General features: G+C 40.9%; 1 protein-coding gene across 1 annotated transcript in view; it reads left to right on the forward strand.

Moving 5' to 3' along the window:
- The window catches only part of TMTC2 (transmembrane O-mannosyltransferase targeting cadherins 2), a 374,133-nt gene that overhangs the window by 147,669 nt on the left and 206,943 nt on the right, over positions 1 to 19,521 (forward strand). The window contains exon 2 of the mRNA XM_080935191.1: positions 2,408 to 2,978. Within this exon, the coding sequence (XP_080791317.1) occupies positions 2,408 to 2,978 (571 nt within the window). The remainder of the gene's footprint in view (positions 1 to 2,407; positions 2,979 to 19,521) is intronic.

A 19,521-nucleotide genomic window follows, 5' to 3' on the forward strand; every position in this document is an offset into this window, starting at 1 on the left:
GGCTGTCAATTCTAAAATTCACATGTACCTGATTAAGAATTCACTGGTTTACTAGTCTTTATGATGGAGTTTTGGTTGTTGTTGTTTTTGTTTTCTTAAAAACTTTACTTTGATTCTTCTAAAATGTCCAAATAATCACAGTACGGGACTAATTGAGAATTTTCCAGTTCTTTATAGTCCTCCTGTCCTTTAACTCAGGGGTCTCTAGTATCTGCTGAGAGGGTAGGTGCTTCAGGAGTACAAAATAATCTCGATGTTACCTTTTTGACCAGGAATTATAATAGCACAGAGGAAAAATTTTCTGAACAGAATCAATTACCTGCTATCTTCCCCATAGGAATTCTGTCCTTTTAGGGCTATTGGTTATTTAATACAATCTTCAAAAATTTAATCAATTAATATTTTTATCACATTCAGATTCTTTCCAATAACCACCCAACTTCATGTTTTTTCTCTCTTAGCATGAATAAAGCAAAGATGAAAATATAACAAAGACACACACACACACACACAGAGGAAGGGTGATGAGGTATCTTGTGTAACATACTTACATAGCTACTCCTGAGCACAAGGCCTGCCCTGGATTCTGGTTGACAGGAACAGTGCATATTCCTCTGAATAAAACTCAACTTTTCCTCTCCCAGCAGCAGAGTTGAAAATTACTTCTCGACTGTGTCTTTGTTTCTCTCGCTAGAATTCTGTCCAGCTTGACCTAGTCTAAGGTTATTGGGATCATTAACAGTGAGAATCAGGTGAGGGATGTATCTTTCGGATCAGGCCTTAAATCCATGGAAAATGTGGTCAGTTACTTCCAAAACTTTCTTCAGACACAGTACCAGTGGTGACATTGTAACTGGGTGACATTGATGGTGATTATGTTTCCCCTTCACTAACATGGGAAGTACATTCCAGCACTATGAATGCTGGTCAGTAGGGGCAAAGCTTCTAGTTGAGCACTGGTTCTTTTTCTTCATGTTTGAAGCTATTAAGTATGCAGTATCTTCAGCAACTGTGTTTGACCATCGGGTTGTAGAGGCTCAACAATAGGTTTGACCTTAACCTTCTCTGCCCTGACTCTCTATTCCTCTCTCCACTTATCCCTCCTATTCTCATTTCCTGATTTCCCTTTGTAACCTTATATTCTGTTTTTCCATTCTTAGAAGATGCCCTTCTCCTTCATGGTTCTTTATCATATACCTGCCACAGTCTAATATTTGTCGTGACAGTACATTAGAAGTTTCATCCCTGTCATTCTGAACAAGGATTGCTCAAGCCTTCCATTGATGAGATAATAACATGTTCTTTTAAGTAGCCGTTAAAGCAAAGATAATGACTAACAATTATATACATATATATATATATATATATATCTGCTTAAGTGACTGCTATATATATATATCTATATCTATATATCTATATATCTATATCTATATCTATATCTATATCTATATCTATATCTATATATAGATATATATATATATCTGCTTAAGTGTCCCCAGTGGTGTATGTATTTCATTTTGGGAAACTCAGAACTGTAAAAATAATACAAACTATGATACTCTTACTGTTATGTTACTATTCCAAGCATGCATGCCTTTGAACCGGTGGTCAGTTTATCTTTCTTCAACTGAGAGATGATGATAGATATCAGATAATCACAATGTTTGGTCAGTGTTGTTGCAAAGTTTAAGTAAGAATCTGTAGCCAAATGAACCAGCATTTATTATGACAGACAGCAAGTATTCAGTAAACTGTTGGTCCTTCTTTCTTGGCATTTACATGGAAGTATGAAACATACAGTCCTGGAAATAGGTTCGAGTCAGGTGACAGTGCAGTATCGTAAGGATTTTTACAGGCGACATCAGGGCCTGTGAAAGTGCAGAAACCGGAATGGCTGTACTGTAAACAATGGCGAGACTGGAGGAGGTGGAGAGCCAGCTCACCTCATCCTTCTGACTCTCTTTGCCATCCATCGACCAGCAGCATGGACACCCTTGGTGACCATTTTAGTGGATGGCATCTCTGCTTTATCCGTCCTCCTCCATCAGAGCCATCTTCCACCCTGATACTCAGGTGATGTGTGGCTATGAGGAGCACTCTCTAAGGGCCTGGTATTTATCTATTAGGAGGTGCTGATGTTGGACCTCTACGGATGCATCCATAGAGGAGCAGTACCCAGACCATCTTGGAAATGCAGTCTCATGAAGCTGCCAATCAGGAGCCTAAAGGCTTTTCCGCAGCTTTAGCAAGGATTAAGGGGATGTTCTGGGTTCAACCTCTGGGTACCGGGAATTCTACCATAAAGTGTATAATGGCGCATCTTGAGGAAAACAGTATCCCATCAACATCTGTTTCCTTTTGTCGTTGTTTTAGTTTTACTTCATTTTAAATTTATTTTGTTTTTCAGCCGTGCTATCAAGACTAATCAGGACCTGCTTCCCGAAACCCCCTGGACACACATTTTCTACAATGATTTCTGGGGGACTCTTCTAACCCACAGTGGTAGCCACAAGTCCTACCGGCCTCTCTGCACTCTTTCTTTTCGACTGAATCATGCCATCGGAGGGCTGAATCCCTGGAGCTATCACCTTGTCAATGTCCTGTTGCATGCGGCTGTCACCGGCCTCTTCACGCGCTTCTCCAAGGCCCTACTCGGGGACGGTTACTGGACTTTCATGGCCGGCTTGATGTTTGCTTCACACCCCATTCACACGGAGGCAGTGGCGGGCATCGTGGGACGGGCAGATGTGGGCGCCAGTGTCTTTTTCCTCCTGTCCCTGCTCTGCTACATTAAGCACTGTTCCACAAGAGGCTACTCAGCCAGAACTTGGGGCTGGTTCCTGGGGACTGGATTGTGCGCCGGATGCAGCATGCTGTGGAAGGAGCAAGGAGTGACTGTCCTCGCAGTGTCAGCCGTTTATGACGTCTTTGTCTTCCACAGGCTGAAAATGAAGCAGATCCTACCTACCCTTTACAAAGTAAGTGACGTTTACTTCTGTAGCCTTGTGTTATTGAACACTGTATTATTGAGTCCTCTATGTGCTTGATCCTTTGCTACCACAAAAAAAAAAAAAAAAAAAAAAAAAAAAAGATGATTTGTTCTTCAAGCAGAATTTAAAACGAGTGGTCCCTTTTTGTCTTCCCTTAAGTAGAGCACACATTTTGACCTTTTCTCTACCACACAGGCTTTCCATCGCTGCTTATTTCATTTCTGAACTTACATCTCCAATTCTTTAGCTGCTAGGAGACTAATTTTGCCTTGCAAAGTCGAACACATATTGATTGTATTCAGTTCTTTTTTTTTTTTCTTTTTTTTTTTTTTTACCTTTTTGCCAAATTCAGTATAATCCGGGATTTCACTGTGATGCTTATTTGTAAAATAACACAGCTGCTGATCATGGCTAGATGCTGGTGTCTGTGGAGGGGAAGCCCTGTGGTGTTTGTTAGTAAGACTGTTCCTGACTTTTGAAAACATCCCTCTCAGTGGTATTGGGAAGTCAGATGTTTAAACAGTAACTTCTGGCTACCTTTCCTTTGTTTTCCATGTATAAGAATAGAAGAGGCAAAACACAGAGTGGTTATTATAATTCTACCCTCAGGCCAATTAAGACCTTGACTTCCAGGTGGATTGTTTGTATTCTCTTAGTGATTTCAAATATAATATTGGTCCAGGTTTGTGGATTAATTTGGGGATCACCGTAGACTTTAAGAGACCAAGCATTTATTCCGTAGAGTGTGTGTAAAGAGGTACATAAATACGTGTATCTATCAAACATTCACTCATACTGAACTATAAATAAATGTATTTACTAACAGTTCTTCAGCATGAGGTAACTTGCCATTTATTCAAGCTAACAGAACATGCGGAGGAATGATGTCAATGTGCTAGTTTATTTTTGTACAAATGTTAAGCCTCGAATAAATATTAAGCACAATAGAACACAGAAAATCTTCAGTGTTTTTCAGGTTTGTTTGATAAGTTGAGTTCATTGTCAATGTTAAGAACTCTATAAAAATACCTAGCACAGAATGACAGAAATAGATTTAATGCCAGGCTACACATTGTTAGAAACTCTTGTAACACCATGCCAAAATTCTCACAACAGTTTGATAAAATAAAATTCCACTCAGCAATGTCAACAACAGTTTTTAAAGTCAAATATTGTATCTCAGTGCTGTTCAAGGGTTTACTGAGGTATCTGTGTGCTGAAGAATGTAGGAAAATTTTCATAGTTTTCTTTGTAATATTGCTGAATGAGTCATAAAGCTTTGTACATATAGTGAACATACCGGAGTTAAAACAGTAGTATCAGGTTTGACCTGACACATCTCAGGCATTATTTCTTTGGACGGGATGGAATGTGTGTGTTATATACTTAGAAAAGGTTCCAGTGAAATCATAAGGTCTAGTACAGGAGAGCTGTGTCAGAAGTACCTTTTTCTCCCTGTATAAATTGGAATTTTGATTACTGTGAATCCAGAGATTTTTCCCTCCTGCTAAGCCTGTAGCAACCCTCACACTGAGGGTCAGGAGCCACAGCCTAAGACACTATGTGCAGCCCATAAGGAACAGTTTTAGGGGCAGGGCACCTTGAGAAACCGCCTGCCTTTCTATCTCTTAACCCAGAACTGACCTTTGGTTTGGTTGTAGAGGAAAAGATTAAATATGTCCTGTTATGATGTAGAAATGTCATTGTTTTGGGTAGGCTCACACATGTTTTTTTTCTTTTGGATCTAAGAGAGGTCATTTATAAAATTGATTGCGTGGGGGCCTCTAGCTCTCTGCATATATGTAGCAGACATGCAGCTTGGTCTTCATGCAGGTTCCTCCGGCTCCTGGAGCTGTGTTTTATCCTGACTCTGTTGCCTGCCTATAGATCCTGTTCCCCTAACTGGGTTGTCTTGTCTGACCTCAGTTATACATAATATATATATATATATATATATATATATATATAGTAGCTATACATAGTCCTGTGGCGACTTGTGGTGCCAGAGTTGATATGAGGGGGTGGGGCTATGGGGCAGGTATTTGGAGGAGGGACCATGTGAGAAGGAATTGGGAGAATGGGCTGGAGATATAAAGTCAATAAATAAATCAATTAATGGGATAAGAGAGGAAGGAAGCAGAAGGAAAGAAGGAAGGAAGAAGGAAAGAGTTAGGATGGGAAAGGAAGGACAGAGGAAGGAAAAGCAAAAACAAAAAAAAAAAAAAGAAAATTGATTGTTTCAGCTAAGAGTCTTCCTGTGTTACCTAGTCAGGCCTTGAGTGAGCTCGGCTGAGCCTCCACCTTAGCCACTGGAGCAGCTGGGACTAGAAAACTGCTCAATCACACCCAGCAAACTGTGGGTTATGGTTGTGGAAGATCACAAAGAAGCTGACAGATTTTTGTTCTTTTGCCTAGTTTTATCCTCTCCCAAGTTCCCCATTGCTTAGAATTGAGTTGTAAGAAAAACATGAATGGGAATAAAATCTAAAACAATTATTTACCATCACTATTATTTAAGATTTTAATTTTACATATGTATCTGAATGGGCACCCATACTTTAAGGTTGCAGAAGCCAGTAGAGGGTATAGGAAACCCGAAAGTTGGTGTTACAGACCTAACTGGGGTGTGAGTTTGGCCCTCCTGATTTAGCAGCAAATGCCTTTAACCTCTGAGCCGTCTCCTCAGCCCTGTTCTGGCCTATTATCTGTTATCTAAAACATTACATTTGGTAAGCCGTGGGTGTGGTCACTGCTTCTGTGTGCCTAGAAGAGAAGATGATCTTCTCACTCAGAAGTAAAGAATTAAGGCTTAATGAAGTCCCTTTGTGATTTCATTTACAGGCTGTCACTTTAAAGAAAATTCTGCAGAGTTTAATGCTAGAAAACAACATATGGTTGACAATTTCAAATCCCTTTTAATTATTACAAATCTACCCATATGATGTCCTCAACAATAACAAACCTCATTCTGCCATTCCAAAAGAACAAGGTATTTCCTGATCCTTGTCCTTATGGGGACACAGGTTCTGCAGCTTTTGGACCTCCTGTTGATAGCCTCTGAGGCACTGAGGTTTTTTCTTATGCACGATTTCCATTTCTCTAGCTCATTATTTTAGTATTTTAATTCAGGACTCCCTTTTAAGATGCTTGAAGCTCTCTTCAGAGAAATTTTCAGTTTTCCTAGCATATTTTCAGGGGCAGGGTTATTTGCTGTTGAAGTACTTACTTTAAGAATATTCTAGACAATAATTGTGAAGTACATGGAAAATTATTTGTTTATGAATCATTAAAATTCACCCCCCCACACACACAAACACACAGGGGGGTTGCAGACAGACAGACAGACCTACACAGAGCTCCTACCTCAAAGGCACAGTAGAGAGTCTATTCTGAAGCCAACTCTGTGCCCTGTGAACACAGATTTTAAGTTACCTCGGATTCAGCTTTTTAATGTGAAAGCAGTTTCTTGAAGTGTAACCACTGACAAAATAAGGAAATCCACAAATCAACTTTAACACTTTGCTAATAGATTGATGGAGACACCAGAGGTGAGTTACAGCTTGAAAGGCTACTTCATCCTGTGGGCTTCAGATAGTGCTTGATGACATTCTTAGGCTTTGGGTAGGTGGGAATTAGTGGTCTTTTAAACAGATTCCAAACGATTTTCTTCTATTACACAGCCGATGTTAATTTCTATAGAAGGTGGTCGATTCAGGAGGCTAAAGCTAACCAGAGCTAAGGTAATCAGTGTCTAGACTCCCCATTGTCCAACACTCCACCTCACTGCAGTCTTGTGGTTGATCCCTGCTGGCAGACATGGTTTATTCCAGGACTCCTCCCTGATGATACTTCCCAGGACTGTTGGCAAGCATCTCTTCTAGGCCAGCCACCCGCAGTGGGAGTAGCAGAGGCAACTTGTCCCTTTATCTGCTCACACTATTTTATCTTAGTTCTCTCTGTTTAGACTCTTTCTGTCATTATTAGCTTTTCAGCCAGTGACCTTGGGATAATGGATTCTTTATGGTTACAAGGAAGAAGAAAAATAATTTTATCCTGCCCGAGTATTTTCAGCAGAGGTGAAGGTCACTGTTAATCTCAACGATGGCAGAAGCAATAACACAGGCCCAAATTATCATGGCCAAATTAATTAAAGCAAACAATTAATTAAAGCAAGCTTTTTGATTTGTGGGGGGTGGGAGGCTACCTCCCCTGAAGGTGAGGTTTGAGTGATCAGCGTTGGATGTGAGGAAGACAAGGTTTTTATAGTACAAGGTAAGGGGTTTGGTGGATAAAATAGGTGAGTTTACCGGAGCTGAGCATTACGATTTAGTCCTATCTGGTCTCTGGAAACAAAGGCATGGTGAGAGGTAGGCATACCAAGGCAGGCATAACAGGGTAGTCATAACCTGATAGTCATAGGAGGTTATAGAATGTTTTGAAACAGAGACACAGTTGCCATCCTAGAACAGGTAAATACAGAGTTCCAGGAGGAGTATAGCTCAGCCTTTGAGACACAGAGTGTTAATAGTGAGCTGGGATAGAAGTAGTTTCTCTTTACTACAGGATGGCTTTTAAGTGTAAAATGGAGGCAGGCTGGTTCTTCTGTCACCCAGAAAATGATTGGGCCACTGGGATCAGCATACAAAGCTTCAGGACTGTCCGGTGGTCTTTTCACTGTCGCAAAGGCAGAGGGTGAACAATGCCGTGCAAAGTCAGGCGATGGCACAGTAAAGGGGACACGATACAGAATCTTTGCTCACGGGGATGAGTGGCCTTGGGCTTGCTCCTGGTCAGCTTCTTTCTCCAGTTGGTGAAGCAGCTTCAGTTCCGCCGAGGAGTTGTGACAACCGTTGAGGTGTTCAGTGGAAGCTGGATGTGCATCTGATACCTCAGCTGCAGAGAAATGAGAAACATTGGTAGAGATTGTCAATGTCTATCTTATCCTTAAGGCTCCGGCTGTGGTGAGATGGTATGTGGCGTTAGCAGTCCTCCTGAGCTGGAGTATACAGATAAAAGTACGCACTTCCGGCTAGCGTCTTCTGAAGGAGCTTTGCAATAGATGTGAGCTATGCCCATAGACTGCCTAAGGCGGCTATGGAAAATTATATTCTTGAGACACATAGATTTCTACTTGACTGGGAAGAGCATCTTTTGAAGGAAGGGACTGAAAAAAGATGACAGGCCTGCTCATTCTCTGACATGGAGAGAGAGTGGTGCCCTCAACAGAAATCATGTTCTAGAACCATGCAATCAAGAGAGTAAAAGAAATCACCAAAAAAAATGTTGTTTTTTAATTTTATATTGAACACATACCTTAACTCTCCCAGAATGCATACAGCCCATGGGCCACACTATATGACTGTGAGATCCTTTTCATCCAGAAGAATAATCATTTTTAATATTATACCAATCAACTCTGCATCAAAGTCATGTACTTGGTCCCATGACATACACAACTGCACTGTTAAAGCATCAAACACAACTACACGGTCGATTCTGTACTACAAATTAGAGAAATAGCCAAATACCAAATCTGCAAAGGGCTGTCTTTTTTATCATTCACTTCCACATCCTTTTCTGTCCCCCAGACTCAAATGTCCTAGCAGGTAACTTCAATGTCACATTCTACAACTGTTATTTTTCCATACCTTTGTTATTTTGTTCTGGCAAAAAAACAAGAAACAATATCAGGGTTTCTGTTTGGTAGATCTTAACTGTATTTTATTTATTTATTTTTATTTATTTATAGAAGAAAGGAATCTTCAATCTTTTCTGTGCCATCTAATGTTACATTTAACACACACACACACACACACACACACACACACACACACACACACACAAATTTAAAAGCAAATGTTAGGCCTTGGAAAAGGCTCAGTTATTAATGTGCTGAGGGTGTGCATTCAACCTACAGAATACCTGCTTACGAAGCTGGGCATGGTAGCACCTACTTACAATCCTAGTGCAGGCTGGGAAGGATAAGTGGACTCTTGTGGTCACCCAGCCTCATTTACCTGGCAAGCTCTGGGATGGGGAGAGAACCTTTCTTAAGAGTTGCGTAGAGGATTCCTGAAGAATGCCACTTGAGGTTGTCTTTTGGCCTCAGTGTGCACATACGTGCAGACACAACCACCACATAACAATTCCTAGTGAGTAAGATAAGAATGCTGTTTGGGTCAATGAGAAATCTTTGAGCTAGCTGAGTTTGGTCAGTTTGACTTCAAAACAAGCAAGATTCTTGACCATATTGCATATGTGTGGTTTTGCAGTTTTGCAAAGCATATATCACATATACCTGTGCAAGTGCTTGGCATATAGTAGATATTTAGTGTTTTACAAATACCTAATATTTCCACCTGCCAGGCACTGTTCTTACTGCACTAAAAATGTTAACGCATTTAAATTATTTAACAAATGCTTACTGAAAGAGCTAATGGGATTTATGAAATAATATGGTTGAATACTGACAAACTATAATTTATTCAGTAGTTAGAAACAGTTGTCAGAAGTTATTAAATATAAAACCTCCAGAAATATATATGAACAAAAATCATTCTTATTTGTCAGCTGTGGGGTCCTAGTTTGCAAAGCTGCTATTTTATTTCTGTCTTCTTGTGCAATATCGGGCACATAGTAGATACTCAGATAATTATGGAATTCATATGCAAGCCTTACCTTTTAAAGCATTTGCTGAGATGGTAAGTTGAGTTTGAGTTATGCACACACTTTTACAAAGTGAGGATTCCGTGCCTATATTAGTAGGTCTGGAATAAGCCATGCATGCTGGGAAAAATTTTTTTTGACCTCTCACTATTTTGTGTTACTGTTACTTATTTAGAATTATGTGATCAAGAGTAAAGTGAAAGTGGCCTTGAAGTATGCTTAAACTAAGCATGCAAAGAAATACTAGATTTTTTATCTGTCCACTATTTTCTTTAAAGCTTCCCATAACTCTAAGAGGTTAATAAACACAACAAAAGCAACCTTTTCCTTATCTGTATCAATACTTACTTGCTCAGGGCTGATTTAGCATCTGTGAAGTGTTTTAATGTGGAAACATCTTTTGTGTCATCATTAGCTCCCTCCTCACTAAGTTACAGGTGGAAAACATAAAAAGCAAGACATAAAAGGGGGCATGGAATCAAGCCTTTATGTAGGAATTCTAATAATAGTCCAAGACAGATTGGGAATATGTAACCAATTCAGTTACTTTTCAAAGAATTTCTTAAAACCTGTTGGGCTGGCTAATTTTATGTCAGCTTGACACGTGCTAGCATCATCTGCATAAGACAGGGCTTTAGGCAAGCCTGCAGAGCATTAAGCATTTTAATTAGTCCTGGTTGAGTAAAGGCCCACTGTGGGTGAGGTCATTCCTAGGAAGATGGTCCTGGGAAAGTGGACTGAGCAAGCCCTGATGAGCAAGCCAGAAAGCAGCACTCCTTCAAGGCCTTTGCATCAGGTCATACCCTCCAGGTTACTGCTTTGAGTTCCTGTACTGGCTTCCTTCAGTGATGGACTGAAGTGTAGAAGTTTAAGTGGAATAAATTCTTTCTTCCACAACTTGCTTTATTTAGTATAGTGCTCCATCAAAGCAATCCGGAGACACATGGCTAGTTTTGTTTTGCCATAGTTGTTTCCAAAATGAGCATTATCTTTGAAATTAAATTTGTGTTTTCATTTCCCATAAATACGGGAACAAAAGCTAAGCTATTATGTGGGAAAACAGAAAGTACCGACATTTGAAAAGTGAGTCATTTTTAGATGTCTTTTGTATTAATGCCAGTGAGCATGCATATTACAGAGGTTGTCCGTGCTGTGTAAAGTTTACCTTTGTCTTAGTTATAGCCTAAGCTTCAGATCTATGTTGAGAGTAAATCTAATTAATGACCGTCCTTGCCAGGCTTTTCACATTTATCATGTGAAAGATCCCTAAAGGTGAGAGTTAACATTCCATCAAAGGATCTGGGTTCAGCACCCCCTGATTGCTACCTCCATTCTATGCTGTCCTGCACCGTGTCATTTTGTGTTTAGAAGAGTGCAAACCCAGAGGTGCAGAACCTGTAGGCATTTGCACGCTGGGTCTCTCTGTGCTTTTGTATCTACACTAGGTTGTGATTTTTGTTGGGACCCTCATCTCACTTGTACTGAATGAAATGGGATGTTGTGGTTGTGTTTGATTTTTTTTTTTTTTTTCAACCAACATCTGTGAACTCGAAGTACTACTCCAAATAGTACTTTCTTTCGCTTGGCTCTGTGAGAATCAAGATATAGCACAATACCTGAGTCTAGCCACAGTGCTTCATAGTCTTATTGAAGAGGTAGGGCTATTTGTCACATACTTACAGATGATTTTGGATTTGATCCCAGTATACTTGTTGTGTTTAATATTCATGACCCACGGTACTCTAAAATCCTAACAGCTGCCAGCATTGCTAACCAGATAATACTACAAATAAAGTCAAGGTTCAGAAACAGTTTACAATTCAGAAAGTCAAAGATTAAGAAGGCATTTCATTCCTGCAGAGGGAGGTGGGGTGGGGTTCCTTTGCTGACCTGACTTAAAATGATTTTGTATTCCAGATGCCACTTAGAGTAAGGTTGAGAGTCATTTCTATTCGGGAAGAGACTACTTTTGCAACCTTCTCTAATGCCTCCATTAAGTTTTAATTCTGGGGACAAGAATATGTGCAGAAATTACTTGCAAAGGAGAACTTCATCTGTGTGCCTGGCAGGATGGTTGATGATGTGGGAATACAAAGATGCCACTAGAGAGTCTGCATTCAAGGACTTGGAAGGGGAGGAATGTGTAGCAAGAAGCAGTGTATATAAATGTCAGCTGAAATTCAGGCTAAAAAGTGGTGGTGGTGTATATAAGACATTGGAAGTGCTCAGGGAAGACACCAGAGGCCATTGCTTGCTAACCAAAGACAAGGCAAACAAACAAATAAACCATAGCAACAACAAAACAACTCCCAGAAAAGAAATACTTGAACAGGCAAACATGGAGTAGTTAGAAGTAAGCTTTTCAGGTTGAAGAAGAGAGCCAGAGGGGAGGGCTCAGTGTACAGAGGGAAACTCACTAGGGGAGCAGTGAGCATTGATTTGGGACATAGAATCCATGGTATCTCCAAAGGAAGATGAGTGAGGAGAGTTTAATCCCTAGTGTGTGTGAAGGTATGAGGCATTTTAACACGTGCTGTGGTTCCCCAGCACTTCATGATTCCTGCATGAATGTGAACTTTGGTTCTCAACAGGGTTCTAGGATGAAAAACTTCCATTCTGCCTGTGGGCTGTGTTTTTTTTTTTTTTTTTTGTTTTTTGTTTTTTTTTTTTTTTTTTTTTTTTTTTTTTTTTTTCTAAACGCAAGGAAGGGTTTCTTTCCAATGAGGCTCAGAATTAGACTCAGGAGTTGAGGTTTCCATTTATTCCGAGAGTGTCCCACAATAGCATATACCTCATTCTTCAGCATTATAAAGGCATTTAATTTCTGACCACTACCATTAGTTTACTTTTCACTGAGCCGTATTTGGCATATTGTTCTATAGTCCTAATGAGAAAAACAGTGCATCTTTAAGGACTTTTTCCTAGGTCTGTTCTTCCAGCCTTCCCAAACATTTCAGATATGCTTATGAATGACCACGGGGCACAAATTCCCTCTTTGTTTTGGACTCTTTCAAACAGGAAGACAGAAAGAAAAAAAAGAAACATTAAAAGCATCCCTTTTACATTACAGAATAAATACTCTCAGCGCTGAATTTCAACCAGTTAAGTCTGCAGTGAAAATGACACCCAAATTGGATCTTGTGATGAATAAATAATGAACCTCATTGAAATCCTCTTAGCTGCTCTCCTAACACTGTCTGGGATGCATATTACATCATTCAGCTCAGTTTTCCATAACCTGCTGCCTCAGAGGGATCAAGCTGACTGACAGTGGTATCTTGGTGCTCAGGGTATTTCGTATGCAGGACTGTCACTTTCACAGAACAAAATGGGCTCCACCAAAACTTGAAATCCATTGTCCTAGTAAATGCCTGGAACAGTAAGAATGCTGATTTAATGTTGATTTCTCAAGTAACATTTGAGCTATGGAGAGCCGGAGTCATGCATATAATTATTAAAAACATATGATGGGAAGGAGCTGATAAAACTATTCTATCAAATGTATTAATAGGTGCACTCAGTGTGGAGTGTGAGAGAATGGAGAGAGTCACAGCTTTAATTTTTTTCTTTAGGCTTCTGGTTTTGTCCCTATTAATCAGAGTATCCTTTCCAAAGAAAGATACTGAGAAATCAAATGGGAACGACACCACCTTGTAGTGCCAACACATGTGACGGTACGGTGGCTGGAAGGTCAGTCTGCCCTTGCTCTCCATGTGTCTTTGCAATGTTGCAGTGCCCAGATGGCTCCCGTATGCTCTGCTGCTCAGATTATAACTCTTGCATCAAGTAAAATAGCATGAATTCAGAATTCAATTCGAGTTTCTCCAGTAATTATAGCCTTGATTAGTGAATTCGGGGCTTTCCTTCCAAAGGACATCTCCCCGCCCCTCCTCTGTGTGTTTATTCATTTCACATCAAGATGACTAGGTGCAGCTATTGTCATGATCATCTCTGATATAATAGAGAATCTTTGACACTTATGTTTTGTTACATGGTTTTCATTTTCATATAATTAATTCTCCCAAAAAAAAAATGGCAAAGAGAACATGAAGAAAACAAAGAACATTAAAAAAAAAAATGTTAACAATGAGTTGGTTTTCAGGAAAGAAACAGAAAAACATCCAACATGTTCTTTAATCTGTGGCTTCACAGAATGCACACACCAGGTAGAGATTTAGGGAGACCTGTGCTCCATGCAGTATCAATCCTAAAGGTTCTGTTTCTGCTTGGCTGCTGTAGTGCATGACTGTAATCCTAACTCTTGGAAGGATCACTGGAAATGTGAAGCCAGATTGGGCTCCATAGACAGACATTGTCTCAAAAAAGCCTCAAGGGAAAGAAAACACAATACGCCCCAAATAAACTTTTGTCTGCTTAAGAAGTTTCCTAAGTCTGAAATTGCTGATTTTGTTAGTTAGTATTAACACCCGAGCTGTTTGAGAGCTGTTTCTTGGTTTTTACTGTATAGCTACCTGGACATATGTCCATTGTATATGTGTTAGGATGGTATTTGTTGGGCCATATGTATGAATGCTTTGGGTTCACTTCCATAGGTCTGTGAAATGAGAAGTTCCAAATTATTAGGAACACTTACTTTTCTTATTCTGAAGAGACAGGCAAAAATCTCCCAGTTTATTTGTTCATCCTGTGCAATTTCTTTTCATGACAGAATATGGTAAGGGTCAACCTTTAGCTCTGTTTTGGAACGGTGTGTAAACTTTATGAGGTTGTGTCTGATTGTGGAAGGAGAGACAGTGGATAGCCAGGCTCCTGCTTCTGTTTAGAAGTTTGATTTGGTTTTCTGACACATGATCTCATGACCTTAGCACCTCCAATACCTTATGTCAGTGAAGCTGGCTCCTGATCTTCATGCCCCCGTCTACCTCCTGAGTTTGAGACTTGCACTGTCACTCGGAGCTCTGGCTACGATGCAGCTGTCCTTTCCTACAGAGCCAGCCTGCCATGCCTTTCCCCTGAGAGGCCTAGTTTCAGACGCTCAGTCTCTGTTCTAGTGCTGTGAAGAGAAAGCATTTAGTTGGTGGTCTGCTTATGGTTTTGGAAGGTTAGTCCATTATCATCTTGGTGGGGTGCAGGGCAGCATGCAGACAGGGTTGGCACTGAAGGAGTAGCTAAGAGCTATAGACAGCAGGCAGAGAGAAGGGGAGAGGTAGGGAGAGAAGGAGAGGGAGAGGAAGAAGAGGGAGAGGGAGAAAGACCCTAGGCTAGGTGTGAGCTTAGGAGAGCTCCCCTACTGACATACTTCCTCCAAGGAGGTCATACCTAATCTTTCTCAAATAATTTCACTTTCTGGTGAACATTTGAATATATGAGCCCAGGGGGGGCTGTTTTATTCAAACCACTATGTCCTCTGATATGGGAAGCAAAGCACTTGCATCTCTAGAGGTTCTTCTGTCAGTTACTGTCAGAAGTAAGGAAGAATAGGGATGGGAGGTAGCTCAGCACGGAAGTGTGCCCCACCCGAGGAGACAGGCCTGGATTTGAATCTCAGGCATCTATGTAAAAGGTGGGCAACTGCCAACCTACTGCTGGGGAGCAGAGAGGTCGTTTCAGGTGCTTGCTAGCCATCCAGTCTTGCTCAGTTCATTCCAGGCTCAGTAGAACATGCTTTCTCAGAATAAGGTGATGGTCAAGGATGAGCGATAGAGGAAGACATCCAGTGTTACCTTCTGTCTTCCCCAAGTCCACGTATAACTGAGGGAGCACACACTCACACAACATCAACAAGGTACACATGAGCACACTTGCACATCGGCAACGGATACAGCACATGCCATCCTTTCCCCCAGAATCTATGTGTTTGTGAGTATTTTGTCTGCTGTTTCCTGGAGCAGATAATCAGAAGGTTTGGGCCACTTTTTGAGGCACATTTGGATAGTTAATGGGATGAACAATGAACTCTCTGTAAACTAAAATGGAATGCATGCTGTCCTCTTTAATCACGGTTCATAACTGAATGGGAAAGAAAATCACCTTTCAAAGGTCATTCTGAACAACATAATCTGAATTTTTTTTTTTTTTTTTATTTGAACATAAGCACACTGGCCAGGTTGGGTGCTGAAATTCTCCCCATTGATGGCTTGTCCTTATCCACACTTTGGTAGCCTGATTTTTTCCCTTCAGGCTCAGGAGGGTGCTGTTGCTTATGTATCTGAAAAGGAGCCAGGCTTTCCTGCTCCTCACCCCCACCATCCTGTTTCCGCTATATTTCCTTTTACCAGGCTAACAGGAAGGAAGATTGGTTTGCTAGCTGCAGGAGCTTGTGGTCTTCACGTCTCGTTCTTTTGAGGGAAAGAGTTGGTGTTATCACCTCAAGGTGAATGCTAATCTCTTTTTCTGCTGTTATTCTTCCCCAACCTGCCTGGAAGCATGGTCGCAGCTGACTCCAGACGTCCTATTATAACAAACCTTTTCACGGAAGCTTTGAAGCTACATTTTTGGTGCTGTCCTGCTGGCCTTTATTGGATTTCCCTGCCTCACAAGGGAAGGCTTGGAAGGCAAAAACTTTCCTCTATAGGGCTTGGTATTTTCTACCTGGTCAGAAAATTCTCGAAATACGTAGAGAACCTTAAAATGTTATGCTATTCAGATGAAACTCCTTTGGCAAAAACTTAAATTTTAGTAACCTTGGCTTATCGCCACAAATCTGTTCACAAACCTAAAGGTTTCGGGAAATCCATTATTTAAAATTTGTATTTAATCAAGGTGACAGATGTAGGTGGTATAGGGATGACTGTGTTGGATGCAGGTGGTGTAGGGATGACTGTGTGTTGGATGCAGGTGGTGTAGGGATGAGTGTGTTGGATGCAGGTGGTGTAGGGATGACTGTGTGTTGGATGCAGGTGGTGTAGGAGTGACTTGTGTGTTGGATGCAGTTGGTGTAGGGATGACTATGTGTTGGATGCAGGTGGTGTAGGGATGACTGTGTATTTTAGAAAAGACTTCAATGTGCATCATGAGTTTCCTTTGGCTATATCAAACTTGAAATGTCACCAGCCATTTGAGGTAAACTGTTTTAAACTAAGGACTACAGCATAAAACTTTATGGTATTGAATAAGAAAACCTGATCTGTCTAATTTTCGTTTGTTTTTCAAAGGTTGGTAGGAGCCCAGGAGGGCTTGATGAAAACCTCAAACCTCTCAGGTATTTCAATGAGTGATTGTGTTCAGAACCACTATGGAATCCACTCAGTATTATTAAATTTAATGTCATTTGCATTAAATGCAATAGGAGGTTTGACAATAGGAGAGGATCATCAAAACTCATCCCTCTACCTATCACCCCCTCCATTGACAGACTTTGGTCCATGGTTTTGTGGCAGAAGAGTATCTTGGTGTATCAGGGCTAAAGAGTGCCTCACCCATCCTACCTACACCCAGGTGATCTCAAGCAAGAGGTTTATTTAGGAGTGGGAGGAAAAAGGCTGCCTCTGAGCAGGGGCAAGAAGGAGGGAAGAGGAGGGGAGGAAAGGAATGGGAGGGAGGGAGGGAGAGAGAGAGAGAGGTTGTGGTGTGTGTGTGTGTGTGTGTGTGTGTGAGAGAGAGAGAGAGAGAGAGAGAGAGAGAGAGAGAGAGAGAGAGAGAGAGAGAGAGAGAGAGAGAGAGAGAGAGTGCTTTATAATGGTATGGTGCAAGGGTCTGAAGATTGCTGAAGGAAGACCTCAGACCCAAATAGGATGCAAAGATAAGGGGTGTTCATTCTGCAGGAACAACCGGCATGCAGAAGTCAACCACTCTTCAAAATGGCGACCCCAGACAAAAGTGTGCAGGCCTTGCAGGGAACCAAGGGAACTCTCTAGGAGGATTAGGTAATCTAAAATTTCATTGGAGGGTGCTAGAGGGGCACAAGTGGTCAGTGGTTTGTATTCTTATATCACGAACATTTATAGGATGAGATAGGACAGCCCAACATAGCTAGCTCATTCTGAGATAAGATATTTCCCCATTTTTTGTGGTTATCCCTAGGCTGTTCTTTGGAAGGGATTGTTATGGCCTTGTTTATGTATTTTTTTGTGGTCTGTTCCTGGTTACAGCCTTCTTCTCAAAATCAGGCCTGGGAGATAAATGGCATTTATGTTGTCCTTCCAATGGGACTCCTGGGGACAGTGGAAATGTGTCCTCTTTGCCTGCTGGTGATGAAGTGGATGCTGTTGCTGAATTGTTGAAGGCACTGGAGCGGGGTTGGAAAATGGGTACCTGGTTCATGAATGTGGCTGGTTCCTAAAAGTTGGAACTTGGGTAGCTAAGTTTAGAGACAGCCAGTTGTTACCTTTCCCATTCAGGTCCAGTACTTTGGACACTATTTTCTGTTATTTTAATAAGAACCTATTTTTAAATATATTTCAAACCAACCAGCAGGGCCGTAGCTGGTCTGGAGATGAGTCAGCCAATCTTTGCTTAGCTACCACTTCAGTTCACCACCAGTTCTGCCATTAAGGTGAAAAAGAAAAACATAAAACAAAATAAAACAAAACTTTCTTGTAGGTTCCTTTGCAGTATTGGTAACTCTGGAACTCCATGGTTCCTTTTGAAGTTGAGGGGCTACTTATGACTCATCTTCCTTTGTTTCTTGTGATGGTTTGCATTTGCTCGGCCCAGGGAGTGGCACTATTATGAGATGTGGCCCTGTTGGTGTAGGTGTGTTCTTGTGGGTGTGGGCTTTAAGACCCTTTAAGATCCTGGTTGCCTGGAAGCTAATATTCTGCTAGCAGCCTTCAGATGAAGATGTAGAATTCTCAGCAAGTCTTGCCCCATATCTGCCCAGATGCTGCAATGTTTCTGCCTTGATGATAATGGACATCTGAACCTGTAACCCAGCCTCAATTAAATGTTCTTTATAAGAGTTGCATTGGTCTTGGTATCTGTTCACAACAGTAAAACCTTAACTAAGGCACTTCTTTTGGCATTCTCTTTATTCCTTCCCACACTAGCTGCTCAAGGAGGTTCAGATTCTTCTTCTTCACCCTGGTGTTTCAGCTTGATTGAACCCACTTGAAAATAGTGTATGTACTTAATAGCTGTCATGGGCTTAACACAAAGATTAAAATGAGCAGCATGCTTTTCATTCTAATTTGCTTTGCTTTGTCATTTGAATTGGTTTACCCCACAATATAGGTCCCTCCTTCATGATGAGACTGAGGTTCATACTGGTCTATAAATAACTGTTGGATAGCAGACTATCTCCTCTTTATCCTTTTCAGATCTCCGGGTCACCACTACACAAATTCACAAGAAAGATACGTAAAGTATGCTCAATATACAATATGAGTCTCTCAGATTGCATCTTGTAACTTATAACTGCAGGGCTATGGGGAGGGGGTGTTAAAATGCCACCTCTTGACTCTTAAAGGTATATAGTTTCTTTGATCATCTTATGTGACTTACACTCTTTATATCTGTAAATCAGAAGACTGGCCCCAAACAAATGTTTCTAGAGGTAAAATAGCAAGAAAGATGAATGTGTGGATGTTCCAACTGGAATATGGTCTTGGCTGAGGGGAGAAAGTGCTGAATTTAAGTTGTCAAAGCAGCAGTCTGAAGTTTCTGCATATTGGACAGGATAATTTGTAGTCTTCAGTTCCCTTGCGCTCTGCTGTATAATCTTCTCCACAGAGGCACTAACTTCTAGATTGTTTAGAAAGGAAGGGAAATAAGCCCTCTGAATTCATTAGGTTTCATTTGCACGTGCGCCAAGCCCAATGCAATATTGAAAATGCCATCAGGCTCCTTGTGTGCCAGGGAGGTGACTTCTGTGCCACATGGTATTAGAGTATAGATTAGTCACCAAATGCACAGAGAAGGCTACAGATATGAACCTTATTGATGCAAGTTTTTTTTTTCTCAAATT

Source organism: Micromys minutus (assembly GCF_963924665.1).
Source record: "Micromys minutus genome assembly, chromosome: 22".
In the NCBI taxonomy this organism is placed as follows: Eukaryota; Metazoa; Chordata; class Mammalia; order Rodentia; family Muridae; genus Micromys; species Micromys minutus.